General features: G+C 40.3%; 1 protein-coding gene across 1 annotated transcript in view; it reads left to right on the top strand.

The window, feature by feature from the left end:
* Window positions 1-20805, top strand: part of USH2A (usherin) — a 641433-nt gene that overhangs the window by 137130 nt on the left and 483498 nt on the right. The window contains exon 14 of the mRNA XM_004578639.2: window positions 10828-10991. Within this exon, the coding sequence (XP_004578696.2) occupies window positions 10828-10991 (164 nt within the window). The remainder of the gene's footprint in view (window positions 1-10827; window positions 10992-20805) is intronic.

Genomic DNA, 20805 nt, shown 5'->3' with positions numbered 1-20805 from the left:
GGGTCTCCCTCTGGATGTCAGGGTCCTAAACATTTAGGTCATCTTCTACTATTCCCATGTCATTAGCAAGGAACTGGTGTGAAAGCAGAGCAGCTGGGACTTGGACTTAGGCCCATGAGGGTTGACGATGTTGTAGGCCAGGCTTTACACACCATGTGACAAGGCTGGCCCACATTCTGTGTCTGATATTTTATGTATTTTGGGTATTTGTATTTACTCATGTATTGTATTCATTGTTTTATTTTTGAAGATGTGCTAAATGCCTTTCATATTAAACCTGTGGATTTTTGTTGTCCCTACTTCTAAGCAGCTAGCTGCATATTAAACTCAGAAAAAAACATCATAAAGACAGGCACTTCTGATTGGAGATTGTGTGTGTGTTATCAGTATTATTGCCTAATTCTCAGGGGCTGGTGTTCTCTAAGTTCTTTTAAACTCAGCACTCTCTATTGCTTGCGTTTCAGCTGATAAACTCCTCATTAACACCTCCAATAGAATGTAATTATTGAATATGAACTAAAATTAGTTTTTTGAAAATTCTATTTGGTTAGAAAAACAGAAAAGTGTTTAAAATTTGAAAAAATTGTTGTCATGTATGTACATATATACATATATTAATCACTTAATATAAATAGTAAACAGGCTGGTGTTCCATTTTTATTATCCCAGGCATAGTTCTTGGTAGTCTAAGAGCATTAATGCTCTTTTCCACCCTTTGAATCAGTCTAGAAGCACATAGTATAAAAAAATCATAAATAATATGAACTGTCAGTTTTCAGTGTAATAATAGCCAGATAGTTCAAATACTGAATTTTTAATAAAGATATAATTATTTTTATTTATTCATTTATTTATTTTTATTGGAAAGTCAGATATACAGAGAGGAGGAGAGACAGAGAGGAAGATCTTCCGTCCAATGATTCCGGCCAATGACCGTAACGGCCAGTGCTGCACTGATCCAAATTCAGGAGCCAGGAACCTCCTCCAGGTCTCCTACGTGGGTGCAGGGTCCCAAGACATTGGGCCATCCTTGATTGCTTTCCCAGGCCACAAACTGGGAGCTGGATGGGAAGTGCAGCTGCCGGGATTAGAACCGGTGCCCGTATGGGATCCTGGCAAGTTCAAGGAGAAGACTTTAGCCGCTAGGCCATCGCACTGGGCCCATTTATATAATTCTTTATTCTGAAAGTCCATTCAGAGCTACAAAGATTGAATGTCAGAGCGAGATCTTGCATCTGCTGGTTCACTGCCCGGATGGCTGCAATGGCCATGGGTAAGTAAAGCCAAAACTCATAGCTTTATCCGGGGTCTCCCATGTAAAGGGCAGGGATCCAAACCGTAGGCCATTTTTTGTTGCCTTTATCAGGGAGTTGGATTTGAAGTGAAGCAGCTGGGGCACAAATGGGTGCCCACAGAGGATGCGGGGGTCACAGGCTGTGGCTTTAGCTGCTTAGCCGTGAGAGTGGCTCCTGCCAGTTTTACTTCTTCTACACACCCTTAATGGAAAGCAAATTCTGCAAATTTTCCATTTGGGACTCTTTATTACACCCCTAGAAACTTCTGTTAGTAAGTTCCTCATCATTTTCATAGTTCTGACCACACTTACCAAGAGAAACACAGCTGTCCCCAACCAAATGTCTTTCTTTAATCCCCATCAATAGGGTTTAGTGACAATCTCTTACTCATTTTTTCATCTAATGAGCCAGCCCCTTGTTCTTTCCAGGTTTATCACCAATCCCCTCCCTCCAGCCTCATCGAAATGATGTCTTACTATCTCAGATCATTCAGTACAACATCTTTTTCTTCTTTATGTACATATAGTGAAATCAGACTCCAGCCTGGTTAATTTTGAAATTAGATTCTCTAGGTCAAAATGTAGACTGAAATATTTAAATGGATGAGTAATAGAAAGAGCCAACATTGTAAATATAAACTGCATTGTTGGAAGATAAGAGATTAAAATCAAGAAAACAGAATTAAATCCAATAAAAGTGATAATGTCAGGTTTATGTGTAGGACAGATAGAAAAAAAAAAAAACATGTGAAACACTGGGTAGGTTTCTTAAGAAGGAAACATCCGGACTAAGTGAAAAGATTCTTGACTGGTTTTATGTAAATAAACTGGATCTCCTCACATGCTAGCCAGCCCACATTCTATTGATTGGACTAGGTAGAGTAGGAGTGAACTACTTTTTAAAAAATTATACATTGTCCTTGAAATGTTAAGGCTTTTCTTCTTTATGACTCTCATATTTAGATTTCAAGTTTTAATTCTTTGAGTACAGTTTCTTAGCTGTGATATTTTTCCCTCTCCTCCCTAACTCCTACTAATTTCTTTAACTACTTTGACACAGCTAATGCAGTGCTTTAGACCTTTATTCATGTAATTGCCACTCCAGAAACCAATTTCCATTCATGAACCCTGGATTTTATGATCACTTATAATTTCTCTACTTTTCAATTCTTTCTAATTCTGCCTTATGCACATGTCAAAATTTCCTAGTTCTCTAATCCCTAAAACCTCTCACAACTTGCTCCTTGATTTCATCTCTAGTCAAGATTCCTAGCAAGTAAAGTTCTGACAGTCCCCTCCAGCACTTCACTGCCTTCCACTCCTACAACAGGATAAAGCCATTTTAATTCAGACTCCTTCGATTCCAGTGAGTGCCATGAAGACCTCTCCCTTTTGCTGTATCAAGCAAGGATTCACACCTGCATTGGTGGCCCTGTTCATGCCCTGAGTCAATGAGAACTTAAAGACATGTGCCTGTGCTACCTGGAAGTACTGCTATGGCTGTATTTCTCATCACTTCACTGTATGCTTCCCTGAACTTATTGTCAGTTTTTCATTACAGTTCCCTACTGTGGCCAATAATACAGCTCTCTGTGTTACAGACAAAAAAGAGAAATCAGACATAATATCTCCATACTATTTTCTACCTCCAGGTTGTCTAAAATGCCACACATTCTTTATTTTAATTCTGTATTTCTATTCTAGTCTTAGCAATCTGCAAATTTCCTCTTTAAACTTGCCTGTTGCCTCTTCTTTTTTATTGTTTAAAAATATTATTGGAAAGACAGATATTAAGAGAGATGGAGAGTCACAGAGAAATATCTACTGTCCACTGGTTTACTCCCCAGGTGGCCACAATGTCCAGAGCTGAGCCGGTCCAAAGCCAGGAGCTTATTCTGGGTCTCCCACGTGGGTTCAGCGTCCCAAAGCTTTGGGTCATCCTGTACTGCTTTGCCAGGTCACAAGCAGGGAGCTGGATGGGAAGAAGAGCTGCTGGGACATAAACTGGTGCCTGTATGTGATCCTGGTTATGCTGGACTCTGTTACCTCTTCTTGAGGTGATCCTCACTTGCTTTTCTCTTGCTTCTCACATCCTGTTTCCTATTCACCTCCGCCATTCCTCCTCCTTCATCTTCCCTTCAACTGTTTTTCATCAGGCACTTTATTTAAATGTAACTCTATTTCTTCACTGCCTATACCCTAGCAATCTACAAGTAAACTCCTAGGCAACCTCATCAAAACCACCTGCCTTGACCTTGTCCTGTTCTAGGTGCCCTTGTGGTTATTGTCTAATTCCTTTCTTCATTTACTAACATTTAAAAAGAACACATGTTTTTTCTTTTGATTCTTCATTTTCTTTCCTTCCCATTCATTCTTCAACCTACAAACTTGGTGCCTAACCTGGTAGTACTTGGCAGCGTGCTGAAAGCCAACAACTAAGCAGATGATCCTTAAGACTTCCAACCAGATCAGTTACAAGCTGTACAACATGCTACAATTGATAAAAGTAGGTTAAGTATAGACAGACTTAGAGAACAGTGTTTTCGCCAGAAGAAGAAAGGGAGGGATCTGTGTTTTTTCTTAAGGCCAATGAGAAGGTTTTAGTAGCTTCCATGAAGGGTAGCACATGTCTCCTTCAGTTGGAGTGGCCAGCACATTGATGTCTTGTATCTTAGGCTTGCAACATCTAAAGAAGTGACAGTCTGGCCAGGTTTGCACAGATGTATTCAAAGAGTATTCTGTGTTACACACACACAGAGTTCACAGTAGGAGCTGGATGATGTCATCCTGTATCACAACGCTGGGATCAAATTCCACTGTGCTTCCGATCCACATTCCTGCTAATGCACACTAATGCACACCGTAGGAAGTAGTAGATGATGGTTTAAGTCTCCAGGTTCTTGCAACCCATAGGGATACTAGGCTGAGTCCCAGGCTCCTGGATAAGGCTTTGCTCAGTTCTGATTATTGGAACTTTATCCAGGGTCTCATTCCTTCCATGCCTTTCTACTTTTCTCTCTTCCTCTTTTCCTTGCTTCATCCCCCTCCTCCTCTTTCTCTTTCTCTTTCCTTCTCTTCCTCTCCAGTTCTTCTCCAATTCCCTCTCCATATCCCCCTTTTTCTATCTCCCTACCTCTCTCCCTCCTTTAAAATAAATAGAAATAATTAAACTTAGTAAGCAAGCAGTTGACATATAGATGCATCTGTGCAAGAAAGAATAGAGAAATGCTGAAAGTTGGCTGTGTATATATTCAGGGCAGAGATAGCTGACTGCTTTGAGTTGAGCTGCCTGCAGCCTGCACCAGAGAGAAGAAGTTGGTGATAGATTGCCCAAGCAACTTGCTTTGGATTTAGGACTGCTGCTTTTATTACGTTCTAGCAAGGAAAAAGGAGAAGTCTTTTCTTTAATAGTGATTGCAGTATTGACTTGATTAACACACAGACTTGTTATAGAATCTGTATTTTGTAACCCCTCCCCCCCAAAAAAGGCAGGACTTTCTCTGGCATAAAAAAAGCTAAGAGATGCCAGGTGACCAACTAATTCAACATTCAGGTGAACATTGGGAGAATTAGCCTGTAAAGAATGGGAGGTTGGTAGGTCAGTGAATTACAAAAGGAAAGTGTCTTTAGATCATGCCATGTGACCCTTTGTGGTTGCAATCTTCAGTTATTTGACAGTCTTCCCCATTTTGTAAAGTCGTCTCTTTCTTGGGCCACCAAAGATCTTGCTTTTCTCATTTGCCTTTTGTCTGCTTTACTGCTGACTACTTCAAAAAATTCCCTTTAAATGTACTTATCTTTTCCATCATTTCAACCCCTCCATATATGCTGATGACTCTCAAATCACCTATTCAGATTCATACCATGTGCTCTGTGGTCTTAGGGCCACATCTTGCCTGCTACCTCTTTATGTAAGCAGCATTTCACTGGAGCACAACAATTTTCATTCCTCTCATAATGTTTACAGCTGCTAAAGGAGTACAGTTAAGTTACAACAGAGATCATATATCCTACAGAAAAAAAATCTGAAGTAAGAAGGAACTTTCAAAAGTTTATGAAGAATGAAGATAAGTTTATCTTGGTGCATGAAATCTTGAAATCTATGCATAGTCTTCATAATATACATTTTCCATGAACTTGTTCATAACAAGCAGAGTAGTATCATGCAGGGCAAATGCAAGATGACTGTGAAAGAGAAATTAAAAGAAGTAAATAAATGAATAAAAAGGATAGCATCTGGTGTCATGGCACGGTTAAGCCCATCTTTGCAATACTGCCATCCTGTAACAGCACTGGTAAAGTCCCCAGCTGTCCTAGTTTTGATGTGTGTGTGTGTGTGTGTGTGTGTGTGTGTGTGTGTTTCTCTCCTTTCCTTCTCCCAAGCCACTCTGTCTTTGGAGTACACAGAATACATTTTAAGTAAAGGTATGAACTTTCGTTCTCAATATAGTGTCCACCAACTTTGAGACAGTTTTGTAATTAGTGACAGCAGCTACTTTTGTGTAGTCCTAAAAATAACCGAGTTGTGAGGAGTCAGTCATGCAAGTTTCATCTTTTTATTTTTTTTGCATGTTATAATCATTTTTATTATGCTTTCTTTTTTATTATTAATTATTTTGCATTATGTGGCAGTTTCATAGGCTCTGGGAATGCCCCCAGCCCTCCCCATGCCCCTGCCCCCTGGTGGATTCCTCCACCTTGATGCAGTATTACAGTTCAAATTCAATCAAGATTCTTTCCTTGCAAACATATACCAAGCATAGAGTCCAGCTACTTATTGTCCAGATGGGTTGAACAGTTTCTTGGAGAGACCATTTCTGGTCCGAAGTTAGAGCTGGTAGAATATCATCCCAGTCAATTAAGAGTCCCAATATAATATGCAAGCATATACCAAACATATGTTTGGTATATGCTTGCAATGGGGGAATCTCAACTGAACTTGAACTGTGGTTATGCAACAAGGTGGAGGAATCCACCATGGTGGGAGGGTTTGGGAAGGGGTGGGGAGAACCCAAGTACCTATGAAACTGTGTCACATAACACAATGTAATTAATGAATTAAAAAAAAAAAAGAATGAAGGTTTAGCCGCTAGGCCATCTGACAGGAAAGAGCTGGCGTGGATTGGCTCATGCCTCTCTGGGTGGGACACAAAGATTAGTCACTCCTCACAATGGTGTTGAGGATTTTCCTGCACCCCCCCCCCAAAAAAAATGTTCTGCACCTTAATTGTCGACAGGTTTCATCTTTTTAAATCGATCCACGATGAATGAGTATCTCAAATGTGTTTTAAGGAAATAAGAATCAGAGGAGCTAAATTTGAACTGTAAGTTAAAAACATCCTATTGCAATTCTGCACAAATTGCTCCTCTTTGAAGACAGGAAAGAACATTGTCATGGTTGGAAAGAATGCTTGGTTAAACTTTCCAGTTGAGACAAGCCAGGTTTGTTTCCTCCACAGTGTGCCACCATGTAGTGATGGCTGTCAGCTTTCACAGGCTGGAGGCCCTAAATGCCCTAAATCCCTCTCCTGTACTTCTGATTCCGATTATGAGAGGCTCAGATGCTGTGCTAAAAGGAAAACTAAGAAATTTAATGAGCCCAAAACTTCACTATGAAGATGAAATGAACTCTTCACCAGGGGAAAACCGATAACCCTCTAGAGGGCACTCCAGACCTCACCAAATCCTGGCTGGGGGACTGACCTGAGAATTCTGTTCTTGAGTCTTAGCAGAGTCTAGCCCTTAGAAAAGCTAGCCATTCTTCCAGGGTGAGGTGGGCGGGAGGGCAGAGTTAAGCCAATAGAAAAGAGTTTGGATCCACAGCTTTGTCGCATTTCTCTTTGCTATTCTATCCCATTGTCTGCACCTTTCCTAGCATTCTATTTGTGATCATTTTATGTATTTAGCAATATCTATTGCACTTTTGTTGTGTACCAGCTTTTGCGTTAGGGAGCAATGAAAGAAAACTCTACCAAATTTCTCCAATGTTCATTTAAACTTCTTTCTGTTTTATTTACAAATAATACTTGTATAAAATCCCTTAGAAATTTGAGTTGTCCTCATCCTTTGATCTGTGTTGACTGTTCTCTCTAGAATTTCTTTTCTGCAAACTAGGAAACTAAGAGCAATTACATGCCCTTCTTACCTTCTCTTTTTCATTTGTCATTCCATCCCACCTGCAACTTGATTGACTGAGTGTTTAAGTCCGTGCTGCCCTACTTTACATTATTTCTTTTTTAAAATTTATTTATTATTTTTAATTCATTAATTACATTGTATTATGTAACACAGTTTCATAGGTACTTGGATTCTCCCCACCCCTCCCCAAACCCTCCCACCATGGTGGATTCCTCCACCTTGTTGCATAACCACAGCTCAAGTTCAGTTGAGATTCCCCCATTGCAAGCATATATCAAACATAGAGTCCATCATCTTATTGTCCAGTCAAGTTCAACGGATTCTTAGGTATACCCTCTCTGGTCTGATGACAGAGCCAGCAGAGTATCATCCTGATCAATTAAAAGCTCCAACATACCATCAGCAAAAATTTACATCATTATGGAATTAATTGACATAGTAATGAGTAACCAATCCCAAAAGGTTAAATACCACATGTTTGCCTTAATTTAAGATGATATGATGCTATGTATAACATGTTATGTTAGGTTTGTTATACGTTGTATATAAACTAAAATTGAAATGTCAATGAGATGCTCACAGAACGTGGTTAAGAACTCGCATTTACTTTTACATTATTTGTTACCTTTGTTCTAACTTAGCCATTTGTTTTTACCTTTGCTTATCCTCCTAGCTTTATCTATCACCATTCCTCATTGTGAATTTAAATCCTCCAATTCTGAATGGCTTACAGTTTCCTACATTCACTTTCTCTCTCTCCCTCCCCCTCAACCCCTCTTGCAATTGCCTGGGTCATTCCTATTCATCTCTTAAAATTCAGCTAAAACACCTGTGCCACTAGGCAAAGTAATTGTCCCTTACCTGATCCACTAAAGCAGCTATATACAGTGTTACCATTAATGCTGTTTCCATGTTTCCATCACATTAGTTTGTGAGACTCTTGAAGACAGGAACAATTGCATGTTACCTTTCTTTATGTACTTGATGTTCGCTCCAGTCCAGGAAAACAAGTGACCCTCAATGAATGTTAGTGATGTCAAAACCAATTGGATGCTACCTGTGAATTGAGACCCTAGACAGAAGAGGGGTGTGCAAAGAGAAATGTTAATAAAGGTATCTAATTTCTAGAACCTATCCCAGGACCTCCTAGGAGAGCCTTCCCTCAGATAAGCATGTTTCTAGCAATGCATGCATTATTAAAACACACTCTTTCATTGATGGTTTTATTTCTGCAATGGTAATCATTGGAATAGCTCTTTTTCATACAATCAGAAACTCCCAGGAAAGGAAAAGAGATGAGATTTGTGATTTAAGGGACAGAGGCCAATTAACTTCTCTTCCATTCTGTCTAGTAAATAGTGAGCTCCCCCACAGGAACCCAAACAAGCTCTAATAGTAGAGTACTGGCAGAGACTAGCAATGCTTTGCTCCTCTTTTGTTTACCATAATGAACTGGTCAATAAACATCACAAATTGTTTATCTATATACATCTTGACAGATTACTGTTTATGAAATCCATTTAGCAAGCAAGGTTTTCCCATAAGGATGAAAAATGGAGATTTTAAACAGATTGCGGAAGAAGCTCTGACTGCAGCAGGAGAGTCGGTGTAATAAAGGATTCTTTATATTAATATTACAAAAACCATTTATCCTGGTAAAATCAATAACACAATTCATCTCAGTTTGGTGTTTCTCTTCCTAGACTTAAAGTGTCTTTTCCTTTATTATGTATAATTTTCTTTTAATAAAAGTGAAATACATTTCATTTGGGAGGTACTCTGGAGGAGGTATAACTTAGACAATGACATCAGACTTGTAGCTTATTGGCCAAAGAACCCTTGGAAATGTTTAAAATTATATTTGAGCAGCTGAGAAATTTACAGGAGTCATTTTGCTTAAACTTTAATTACAAAAGTATCCCCAGAGTCCTCGGCACTAGAAGCAAGGCATGGTATTCAGAAGAGTCTCCTCTGATGAGTTTTATCTAGGGAAAATTCTCTCTTATTGAAGTCAATTAGAACAAGTCAAATAAGTTGAATGTAATAGCGGATGGGATGAGAAGTTACAAAACTGGGAATAAACACATTTAATTACTCACAGCATTTCTTGCTTTCCGAAGAAGTGATTTATTTATTCCATTTGGAGTTGGAACTTAGTATCCCATAGATATTGGCATAACTGACTTGGAGTTATGGGTGTAGTGGTTGGAATAAAATAGACCTACATCAAGGAAAGGAATTATGTTAGACAGTGGAAACTATTACTCTAAATGTACTGCATGGAAAGTAACTTTGATTTTCTGATGAGTGAATGGTAATAAAATCTGAACTGTTCAAGAGACTGTTATTCCAGAGGAATGATTCAGTGGTATGTATATGTGTGTGCACGCACACACACACACACACAGACATTGGACAAAGCTTTCCACTTATTATTTATGATCATCAGTATTTCATTAAAGGCCTGCAAACAATAGACTGGAAATTTTAGCATATAATGAAATTAAGAACATATCAAGTCTTTCATTCTTTCACTGATTTCCTTTTAATTTCAATGCATCATATTCTTCGAATTCTTAGACTAAACACAGCTTCTATTTGTCATGGAATTCTGATACAATATATGCAGAGGGCTGTAATCCAGTTGTTCATTAGAGACGATGTCCTTTTATTTTGATCATGAAAGGGCAAACTACAGTAAGGTGGTTCACACAGAAAAATTGTGCTTTATTTATTCCCAAGGGGTTATTAGTCCATAAAACAAATTTGCAGCTTCTTTGGCAGCCTCAGCTTTTATCAGCCTTTTTAAGGGTGTTGAGTGCTTACACCAGAGAGCACACTGTAAAAACTGTCATGAGGGAAAGGAACTCAACCCACCAGCGTCTTTATTAGGACATATAGGTGGGTTCATTTCATGTCATTTTAAATGTAGCTCTGGGAAAGCCCCTGCTTAAAGATGGCCATTTGTTTATACTTGCTGATAGTTCATCTCCTATACTTCTAGGGACCAAAATTGTTCATCCTAATCCATGTCATTGGCCTTGGAGAAGTGATTTATTCAGTGTCAGGCAGCAGATTTTGGTTTTTCTTTACAAAATGCCAATACTTTCATATGTGTTTAAATTATGATGACATTATTCCATTATATTTGTATCAGTAACATATCATCATAAATCCTAAGAATGCTCTATTTTTAGTATACAAAAAAATTTGTTATTAAGTGCAGTATTACAATAGAGGCATGTTTTGATTGTTGTTTGGCTCTAGCATTCTTTTCAATATGTTGGCTAAAGCATGCTATCTTACTGCATAAAATTGGTGATAGGTGTATCTTATACTATTAATTATTCATCAAAATGCCATTCTCTTTAATGGTTTATTTGTCTTGTTTTCAGATGTCAACCCTGTAATTGTCATCTCTCAGGAGCCTTGAATGAAACCTGTCACTTGGTCACGGGCCAGTGTTTCTGTAAACAATTTGTCACTGGCTCAAAGTGTGATGCTTGTGTTCCCAGTGCAAGCCACTTGGATGCCAACAATCTATTGGGATGCAGCAAAAGTAAGTGAACTTTGACCTGCTGCTGGTGTGTGATGCAATAGCACCAGGGATAGTGTCACATTTTATTTCTCCATTAAGATCCCACCAGGCATGCATGTTCTAGAATGTGTAGAAGTCAGGGGAGGATTCATAAAATTATACTAAATTGATGTCCTAAGCATGGTGAAATAATTGTATTTCATGAAATGATTATATTTACAGTGTGAAATTTATAAATATTTGTTGGAATGAAATCAATAGTGAGAATATGGCAGTTCTGCTTGTCCCTGCTAAAACCAGAACAGGAATAAATGAACGGAAATGTATGGCCACTCTCCCACACAAAGATATTTCCTCTGAAATTTCTATAAGTAACTTAAGATTTATTTTTAAAATCTTTTTAAATGATTTGTTTATTTTGATAGTTACAAAAAGAAAGAGGGAGAGAAATTGATCTCTCTTTTATTTGCTGGCTCAGTTTCCAGGTGGCCACTGGCAATGTCCAGCCTTAGGCCAGTTCTGAAACCAGAACTCAGGAGAGCAATAGAGGGAGAGAGAAGAACAATGGATTGTTGGACTTCCAGTGTCTGTGCTAGAGTTTGAGGTACTAGAAACCAGAGAATGGGTAATAACTAAAGAGACATGCTCAGATTTTGTACCTGTGATGTTTCTTTGAAATGTCTCATATGTCATTAGTCCCTTTGGATTTTTGTGGAAGTAAATCTGGAACTGTTTCTGCTTTTCTGGGGGAAGAATTTATTTGAGCACTTAACATTTGTCACTCATTGATGTATTAGTTTTTCATTATCATGCCAAAAGACCAAGACCTGAGATAGAGGATGTATGGATAAGAGTTTTATTTAGTTCAGCATCTTAACAGTTTAAAGTCCAGAGAAGAAGGTTAAAGCTTTGGTTCTGCAGAAATGCTTGTGACCGATGGCATGTGGCATCTGAGGAGGGGAAAATTTCATGTGGTGAACTGGAAAGCAGAGAAGAAGGGAAGGAGGGAGGGAGAGAGGAGAAAGAGAAAGAAAAAGAAAGAGAAAGAGAGAAAGAGATAGAATGTGTTAGGTGCAAACTCGGGCTTTTATACTAACATTGTCATGAATTACATTCTGAGGATGAACCCATAATGGACTAAGGACTTTTCAAAAGGTTCCACCGATGCCTGACAGCACCACCCTGAGGACCAAGCCTTTTACTACATGAACATTTGGTAGATACTAAAATCATTGTCAAGATGTAGAAATTAGCTCTATAACTCATTGATTGTGTGCTTGCAAACTTCTAATATATTCCCTTTAGAGGTGGGTTATAGGTTATAACTTAAGTATAATTATGGCATCTTCATATAACTAATAGCTAATCTTAGTGATTTCTGTGTGGTTCTGCCATCAATTTTGTCTGAAAATATTGGCACTTGCTTTAATTTTGTTATCTATTCTTGCATCAGGGACACAGTCTATGGGATATGTCTCAGCAAAAACTGGATTGTGTGGTTACTGGAAATACAAGCTATATTTCTTAGTAATGGTAGATGTGTATTTGTTCATATTTTTTTTCCTTCTTGAAACTTAACATGCTTTTGGCCTTTTCAAGTGTTTTGATTTGTCATAATTCTAAATAATTTCACTTTCCTAATTGTCCTTCATTTTTTTATTCCCTTAAAATAGTGAGCCCATCCTTTCAACTACCAGTGACTGTTAGTGTGCTTGTTTCACTTCATATTTAAGAAAAGTCTGCAAAGCACTGTGTAAAATGAGACTCAGCATCAGCAACAATAATTCATTAAAAAAGCAAGAAAACAAAACAAAGATTTCACTTCTTTCTTGCTTTAAGGAGGTTGAATTATAGACGGCAAAAGTGATGAGTGCTGGCAGTAGAGGTGGACCAGGAAGGAGCTGCGGAAAGCGAGCCTTCTGTCCTACCCCAGCTTGATTTCCACAGGATTCTTGCTCTTTTTTTATAACTTATTTAATTTTTATTGTAAAGTCAGATATACAGAGAGAGGAGAGACAGAGAAGATCTTCCATCCATTGATTCACTCCCCTAGCAGCCACAATGGCCGGAACTGTGCCAATCTGAAGCCAGGAGCCAGGAACTTCCTCCAGGTCTCCCATATGGATACAGGGTCCCAAGGCCTTGGGTCATGCTCAACTGCTTTCCCAGGCCACAAGCAGGGAGCTGGATTGGAACCAGGGCCACCAGGATTAGAACCGGTGGCAATATGGGATCGCAGCACTTGCAAGAACTTTAGCCACTGGCTTTTTGTTCTCTTGGTAATGGCAAGCTGGAACCATTGCCTTCACATATAGGTGATGCCACTGAAGCAGAGTGAACTACGGAAGCTGTGAATGACTTTGGGCTGCCTTCTTTGCCCAGGAAGTATCATGTTGAGTTTTCCTTATCAGAGGTTCCTCTTACTGGACTGCAGCTCCCCTAGTGTGTGGGGGGGATGAGTGTATTGGGCAGGGTTGGGCAGGACCATAGATAGATCTGACTTAGCAATTGTAACTATCAGTGTGTAGGTAGGCTGATGTAGGTGACTGAATTACTAGACCCCATACTGGGGAGTACACACAAGAGTCAGGTCTGGGATAACCTCAGATGAGATGCCTTTGAGGGTCTCCCCACTGAACTGCTGGACTCAGAAATCCAACCATGGAGATAATTAAAGGATCTGTGGTTTGACCATGGAGTGCATGTGTCAGAGCTTGGCCTCAGTGACTTAGATGGGGCAGTGGATGGTATACCCAGATGCACATGAGGATTTAGTACTCCACTGGAGCCTGCAGAGGACATCTGACACTATAGCAGAAAAGGAGGGTAGAACAAGTTGACCAACTAACCCAGTAAAGCTTAACAGTGAATTTCTGTGCAAATGGAAACTCTAGGATGGACTATGTCAGCCAATGACCTGGGAAGGATTACTTCATTCTTGAATCTGCAAGGTTGTCAGCTTGTCAGAACCATTGAAACCACTTGAACAGAATCCTTAGAATATGTTCCACGTTGGGGATACTGGGATGACCTTGGGTGGCTGTTCCCAATAAAGGTGTTGGGGCAGTTGGGAATATGGGTATGGCTTCTCCCTCTATCTTCCTGTTTTCCCTTAGATACAGGAAGAAGAAAAGACAGGTGTGGAAATGATGTAACAACTAAACATCATCAAATATAAAATAAGAGAGAGAGGGAGAGAGAAAGAAATGCCTGTTCATGTCTTTTGCCCAAGTCTTAACTGAACTATCTGCTTTGTTGTTTTTGAGTTTGTTGAGCTCTTTATAGACCCTGGATATTATTCCTTTATTGGTTACATTGTTTGAAAATGGTTCCTCCTGTTCTGTTGGGTACTTCTTCCTTTGTGGCCAAGAAGCTTGTTAGTGCAATCACATTTGTTTGTTTTTGCTTTTGTTGCCTGTGATTCTAGCGTCTTCTTCAAGAATTATATGCTTATGTGTATACCTAGTAGAGTGTCACTCATACTTTCTTCTAGAAATCTGATTGTATCAAATTACAGAGCTAGATCCTTGATCTGGTAAAGTTAATTATTGTAAAACATAAACATTGAGTCTTACTTCACACTTCTGCACATACACATGAAGTTGTTCCAATACCATTTGTTGAAGAGTTTACCCTTTTCCCCTGGGTTGATTTCAGTTTGTTTGTCAAAAATTTGTTGGCTGGAGCCCAGCACAGTAGCCTGGTGGCTGGGATCCTTGCCTTGCATGTGCCAGGATTCTGTTTGAGCTCCAGTTCATATTCTGGCTGCTCCGCTTCCCACATGGCTCCCTGCTTGTGGCCTAGGGGGCAGAAGAGAATGACCTAAGGCCTTGGGACCCTGTGCCTGCTTGGGAGGCCTGTTGGAGGCTCCTGGCTCCTGGCTTCTAATCAACTCAGCTCCAGCTGTTGTAGCCACTTTGCAGGTGGGCCAGGGAATAGAGGATCTTTGTTTCTGTTCCTCCTTCTTTCTGCAGATTTGCTTTTTCAATGAAAATAAAATAAATCTTTAAGAAAAATTAGTTGGCTGTGGATGTGTCAGTTTGCTTCTGGGATTTATATTCTGTTCCATTCATCTTCAGGTCTGCTTTTGTGTTAATGCCAGACTATTTTGATTATAACTGTCCTTTAGTGTCACTTGAAGTTTGGTATTGTGATGCCTTCGGTTACATTTTTATTATATCAGATTGCTTTAGCTGTTTGGGGCCTCTCTTTTTTTCATATAAGTTTTAGCATTATTTTTTCTAGATCTGAGAAGAATGTCATAGTTCATATGAATTTTCAAATTTTTGGAACACTTTTGGTTTCACCATTCCATATGTGGATGGGTTAAGCAGTGCATTTGGAGTTGCAGCTGATTCTCATTTGTCTTCTGTTTTGACAGGATTCATTTGACATTTTACAGCACATCCAGTTTCTCAGTGAGCAAGTGTCTGTGCAGAGCTTTGGGTCAACTTCGTGTGTTCTGCCATGTCAAAGACTACCTTTTTTTTTCCCTAAAAATTTCATCACTTCATCCACCTGTGAGCATGCTCTAGGCTAGCAGAACCATGAGTGTACCCAAGGTTTTCATTTGGTTCTGCCACTTTTATCTAACAAAAGTGGGAAGTTTGGCCCTTCTTTCAATTCAGGTCCCTGTTTCACTAAAGGTGCCAATACGTTTGACTGGCCCTTCTCTGGAAAAGTTAGTGTACTAAAAAATGGAAACAATGATGTGACAGTGGCCCTAAACTCCTATTGCTCCTACCCAGAGTGCTCCCAGTTGGGAATAAATATTTTCCTCTTATAATTAGCATGTGTTTGATTCAAGTCTCCCAGATATGGGTATGAATTTATCCAGTTTTATATCTCTACCACTTCAAGCTGCTATGACCAGAAGAGTTTTTAATTTTTCAAAGTGGTATCACTTAGAGTTTTCTAGTAGTTATTTTGTTACTTAAATCTCATCTATGGAAGGCACCTATTTTTCTTAGTAGTCCCCACCTGCCTAACAATACCAGGAGCTATGGTTGTGACTCACTTTCCACTGCAATTAGACATTTGTCATGTCACTAATTTTCTAACAGAGTAGAATTGATGTACAGTATTCTCCAATTGCGCCTTAATTGGCATAGGGCATGCTCTTCACCCAGTGTACACTTGATGCTCATCCACTTGGAACATATAAGGATGCGAAGCACAGAAGTTAGGAAGACATAGAAGGGGCAGAAGGAAAGGAGGAGGGAGTGTGTGTGTGAGAGAGACAGAGAGGAGAGAGGGAGTGAGGGAAGAGAGAGAGAAAGAGAGAGAAGATATTAGAGATTAGAGAGGAGAGAGAGGAAGATAGGCTGACATGGAGAGAATATTTTGATTTACCATCTTTGGTTTCCCTTATTTCTCACCAATCACCCATCAAACAGAACCAGGTACATCTCAAAGGTTCTGATCATGTTTTCTCTTACTTCTATTAGAATACAGTTCAGAAATTCCCAGTGCTATCATTCTAGCAGAATGGGATGATAATTAACAAGCTTGTGTGCAGCCCTCTCCAGCTGTCATTATTCTATGTCATTCCATCATAACTTGATAGTTTGAACAAAGCAAGTGTTTACTTTCCCCTTATTCTCAGGTAACCACTCTTCTAGGTGGCATTTCCACACACTGTCTCATTTATGATGAACTATGTGCTCTCCAGTGGCTTTCTGACATAAAACTTAAGAATTCAATTCAGGATACGTATGATCATGTTCCTAATAGTGAATTAATGCAGATTATAATCCGTATCTTAATGTCTCTATCACAATAGAAATCCTTAATGGTGTTTGTGATAAAAGATTCAAGGAAGCTTTAACTATGTGGTTTGAAGTGATGTTTACTGAATCATTATCTTTTAAAAATATTTTATTTTTATTGGAAAGTGAGATATACAGAGAAGAGGAGAGAGCAGAGGAAGATCTTCCGTCCACTGGTTCACTCCCCCAGTGGCTGAATTGGCTGGAGCTGAGCCGATCTGAAGTCAGGAGCCAGGAGATTCTTCCAGGTCTCCCACGTGGGTACAGGGTCTCAAGGCTTTGGGCCATCCTTGACTGCTTTCCCAGGTCACAAGCAAGGAGCTAGATGAGAAGTGGAGCAGCTGGGATTAGAACTGGTGCCCATATGAGAATCCAGGGTTTGGAAGGCGAGGACTTTAACCCCTAGACTATTGTGCCGGGCCCTGAATCATTACATTTAACATGTATTTTTATGTACCTAAATTTATATGCATACACACACAGGGATATATATACCCACACAACTTTTGTGTAAACTAGCCCTGAAAATAGACATTGTTATTTTTTTCCTATAAATGATCAGCTGCCACCATTCTGAGGTTGGGGTTCAAGCTAATGACTACACACCAGGTAAAGCCAGCTGTAAAGTTTTGTTTTTCTACTACAAAGAAAGTCTAGTGCCACAAAGGCCATTCTTGGCAATTTTAGTCAGTGAACACTTTCTCAGACTTCTGCTTTGAGCACACAAATGTTGGGTTCAAGTTATTCCATTACCATGATTTCATTTTTATTTAAAGATATATTTATATATTGAAATGCACAGTTGCACAAAGAGAGAAGGAAAGACAGGGAGATCACCCTCCCACTGACTCACTCCCCAAATGTCCAGAATGGCTGGAGTAAGGCCAGTCGAAAGGCAGATGCCAGAAGATTCTTCTGAATCTCACCCATGGGCTCAGGGACCTAAGGAGTAGGGCCAGCTTCTGCTGCTTTTCCAGGCTCATTAACAGGGAGCTGGACTGCAAGTAGAGCACCCAGGTTTCCATTTGACTCCTTTACCAGAAGCAGGTAGTACAGGCAGTAACTTAACCAGCTAAACCACAGTACCATTCCCCAATTTCATTCTTAAAATTACAGGCAACGGCCTGAATCTTCAGGTTTATGAACATTCTCATTTAAATGCCAAATAGGTAGTATTTGTTTATATTGTGGAGTCAGACAAGATTGAAGTTACAAATGGTCATACCAAGCAATCAACCTAAACATTTGACAAGGGCACTCTGTGTATGAGGAAGTCTTGTAACCACAGACATTTTCATGTAATGCAATTCATTTTCTACACCATTTGACATAGGCTTGAAGGCTCTCTCTGTGTCTCTTAAGTCACCTAAAGTGTTGTGCTGTCTTAGAAAAGAGGATCAGCTCTGATTGCTCCTGAGAATCTATCATGTCCCTGATAGCATGCATTATCTTGGATGAAGTCACTAATGTTCACTAAAAATATTCAATTGTCTAATGATCTCAAGGCCTTTTAAGAATGACACAAGACAGTTTACATATCTTTGTGGTTCTCTAAAAACAATAGCATTCAAAATCCCAATTTTAAAATCCACTAAAAAGATGAAACACACTTTCAGTGCTTGACTAATGTGGCCACACGAAATATGACAAATCCATGAATTCAAAACTGTATGGTGCTGTTCAGAAAGAATTCACATTCCATGTGTTTGAGACTCTTGTCAGATATCTTAGTAGGCATATGGTCATTTTCACACAAGTGACATTCTGAAGAAAAAGGCAAAATGGGAACAGTAAATGTGTATCCAGTTTGAATATTTTCCCTTAAACACAGGGGGCAATTATTATCATCCTTAAGTTCAGAGATGATCTTCAGGGAGGATATGCATAATGGATATGAAGTTTTGTGTATTTCACATTCAGTCCTCTGAAATATTATTTTAAAATGTGATTTGTGTTTTTGAAATGGAGTGTGTCACTCATGAGTACTAAAAATCAGCAATAGCTTTAAGCTGAAAGTTTTTTCCATCATGCGGGCTAGATTCTCTTTACTGCTCCATACTTCCCCACCCTGCTCTGCCTTCCAAAACCCTATGAGGTCTGTGCTGTAGCTCACTTGCCCTCTGGCTCTTGGTTAGCCAACTGTCAGCCAGGAGAGAGACAGGGATGTCTGATCTCTTCGCTCAGTGCAGGAACAGCCTGGAGCTGGTTGTCCCTGCAGATGTGCTGAAAGATCCCCAGTGCTCTTCATCCGGCTCTCTGAGTTTTAGGATACAAGGAAGTTTAACTAAGCAGGATTGATTGCCTGTCCTTGAAAGGCCTGCTTACACAGTTGACCCTGGGTTGGGATCTGATAAACTCAGATTTTGTGAAGGTGCCCATTTGTGCAGGTGTCATGCTTACTTTATTTTTTTTAATGAAGTGCTTTGTTTATGCTTACTAGGTTTTTGTTCTGGGAATCCAGAATTTTGTTGTATGCAGATGAACGCAGCTTACGTGGACAACCCTCAAAAAATGTCCTGCACACTGAATTTCACCTGAGCTCCCTTGGTTGGCAGTGCTGCAGGTGTTTCCACATACATTGATGGGGGGCATTAAGCGTATTTTATGTGGAAACACTAAAAGAAGAATCCTAGGAGGTTGTGTCTGGTTTTTCTCGACTGTGCTACAGTGCCTTCTCTCTTTGTTGCTTGCCCTCTATAGCCATTTGCTGTAATACATCTAAACCCTGGATGGGACTAAGTGATGAGTACTATGCATTTTCTGGGGAACCATTGATTCCAGGACTCAAGATCATCCTGCATACCTAAAAAGAGAGCTCTGCTGGCAGGCTGGGCCACAACATCCACCACTCATACATAGGCCTGATGCAGGGACAAGTTTGTGACCTGTAAGGACCTAACACCTGCTGCCACATGTGAGATCTTGGTTTGGGGGTGGGTCTGGTGGAGGAACTTGGGAAACTCCCCTGGTGCGCCATAGCTCCTGCTAGTGAAGATTCGGGCCTGGGTGTTGGTCAGACCAGGCTGGTAGCTCCATCCGTTGGCAAGTGTGTGGTATGATTTTGAATGGGGGTGGACTGTACAGGACCAGACCAACCTTAGCTCATTGGCAAAGGCAGGAGCCAGGATGGAAGGCAGGGCGATCACACATACAAGTGTTTCATGTGTCTGGTATTGGATTGAACTGGGCAGAGCCAGGCTGTAGCACTCAATAGCAAGTGTTGGGACTGAGGGCAGGTCTGATCAGGCTAGGCTGCAGTGTCCAAAGGCAAAAGTCAAGACAGGGGATGCGCGTGGCTGAGTTGGCATGCACAACATCTGCGGCTGGGAACAGGCCTGGTTGGGGAGCAAAGGGGACCCCATGGCTGGGTTGTGCTTCCCACTGGTGAACATAAGAGCCAGAATGTGGTGGTAGTCTGGGATCGACATGGCTCCAGTGTCCTTTGGCATGTGTATGAACTGGTTCTGGAGCGTGCCAGACTGGGCTAGACTCCAGCACCCACTTGTGCTCATGAGAGCCAGATTGGGTACAGAATGGGCTGGCCTAGGTCACAGCTCCCATGAATCTACATCAAGTTGTATTCAGACATGGGCTAAGTTTAGGTGGGCTATGACACCTAACAGTAAGAACCGGATTGGGTATTGAGCAAAGTCACTGTTTCTTTTAGGACAGGAGGTGGAATAAGTTAGCCCAGGCCTAGGACCTACCAATGTGTGCAAGATCTGCAACTAGGAATAGATCCAATATGGAGCTTGGGGAACTCTATATCAGGATACAATCCCTGCAGGTGAATGCAAGAAGCAAGGCAAGGAACAGCCCAGACCAGGCCAGGTTACAATATCTGCCAGCATACATGTAGATCAGATGTGGGGTTTGGTCAGGTTGGGCCAGTTTATTGTACTCACTTGCAGATCTGAGAACCAGGATGGGGTGCAAAATAGGCTAGATCTGGCCACATCACCAGTCAGTTCACATTAGGGCTAGGATTTGGGGGCTGGCTGTGTCGGGTTGGGTGGCAATACCTGCCAGCACAAGCTGGAACTGGGGGCAGATTGGGCCAGGCCTGG

The sequence above is a fragment of the Ochotona princeps genome, chromosome 10 (assembly GCF_030435755.1).
Source record: "Ochotona princeps isolate mOchPri1 chromosome 10, mOchPri1.hap1, whole genome shotgun sequence".
NCBI lineage: Eukaryota > Metazoa > Chordata > Mammalia > Lagomorpha > Ochotonidae > Ochotona > Ochotona princeps.
Note: the sequence above shows the minus strand (reverse complement) of the source record. Positions and strands in the feature narration are given on the sequence as shown.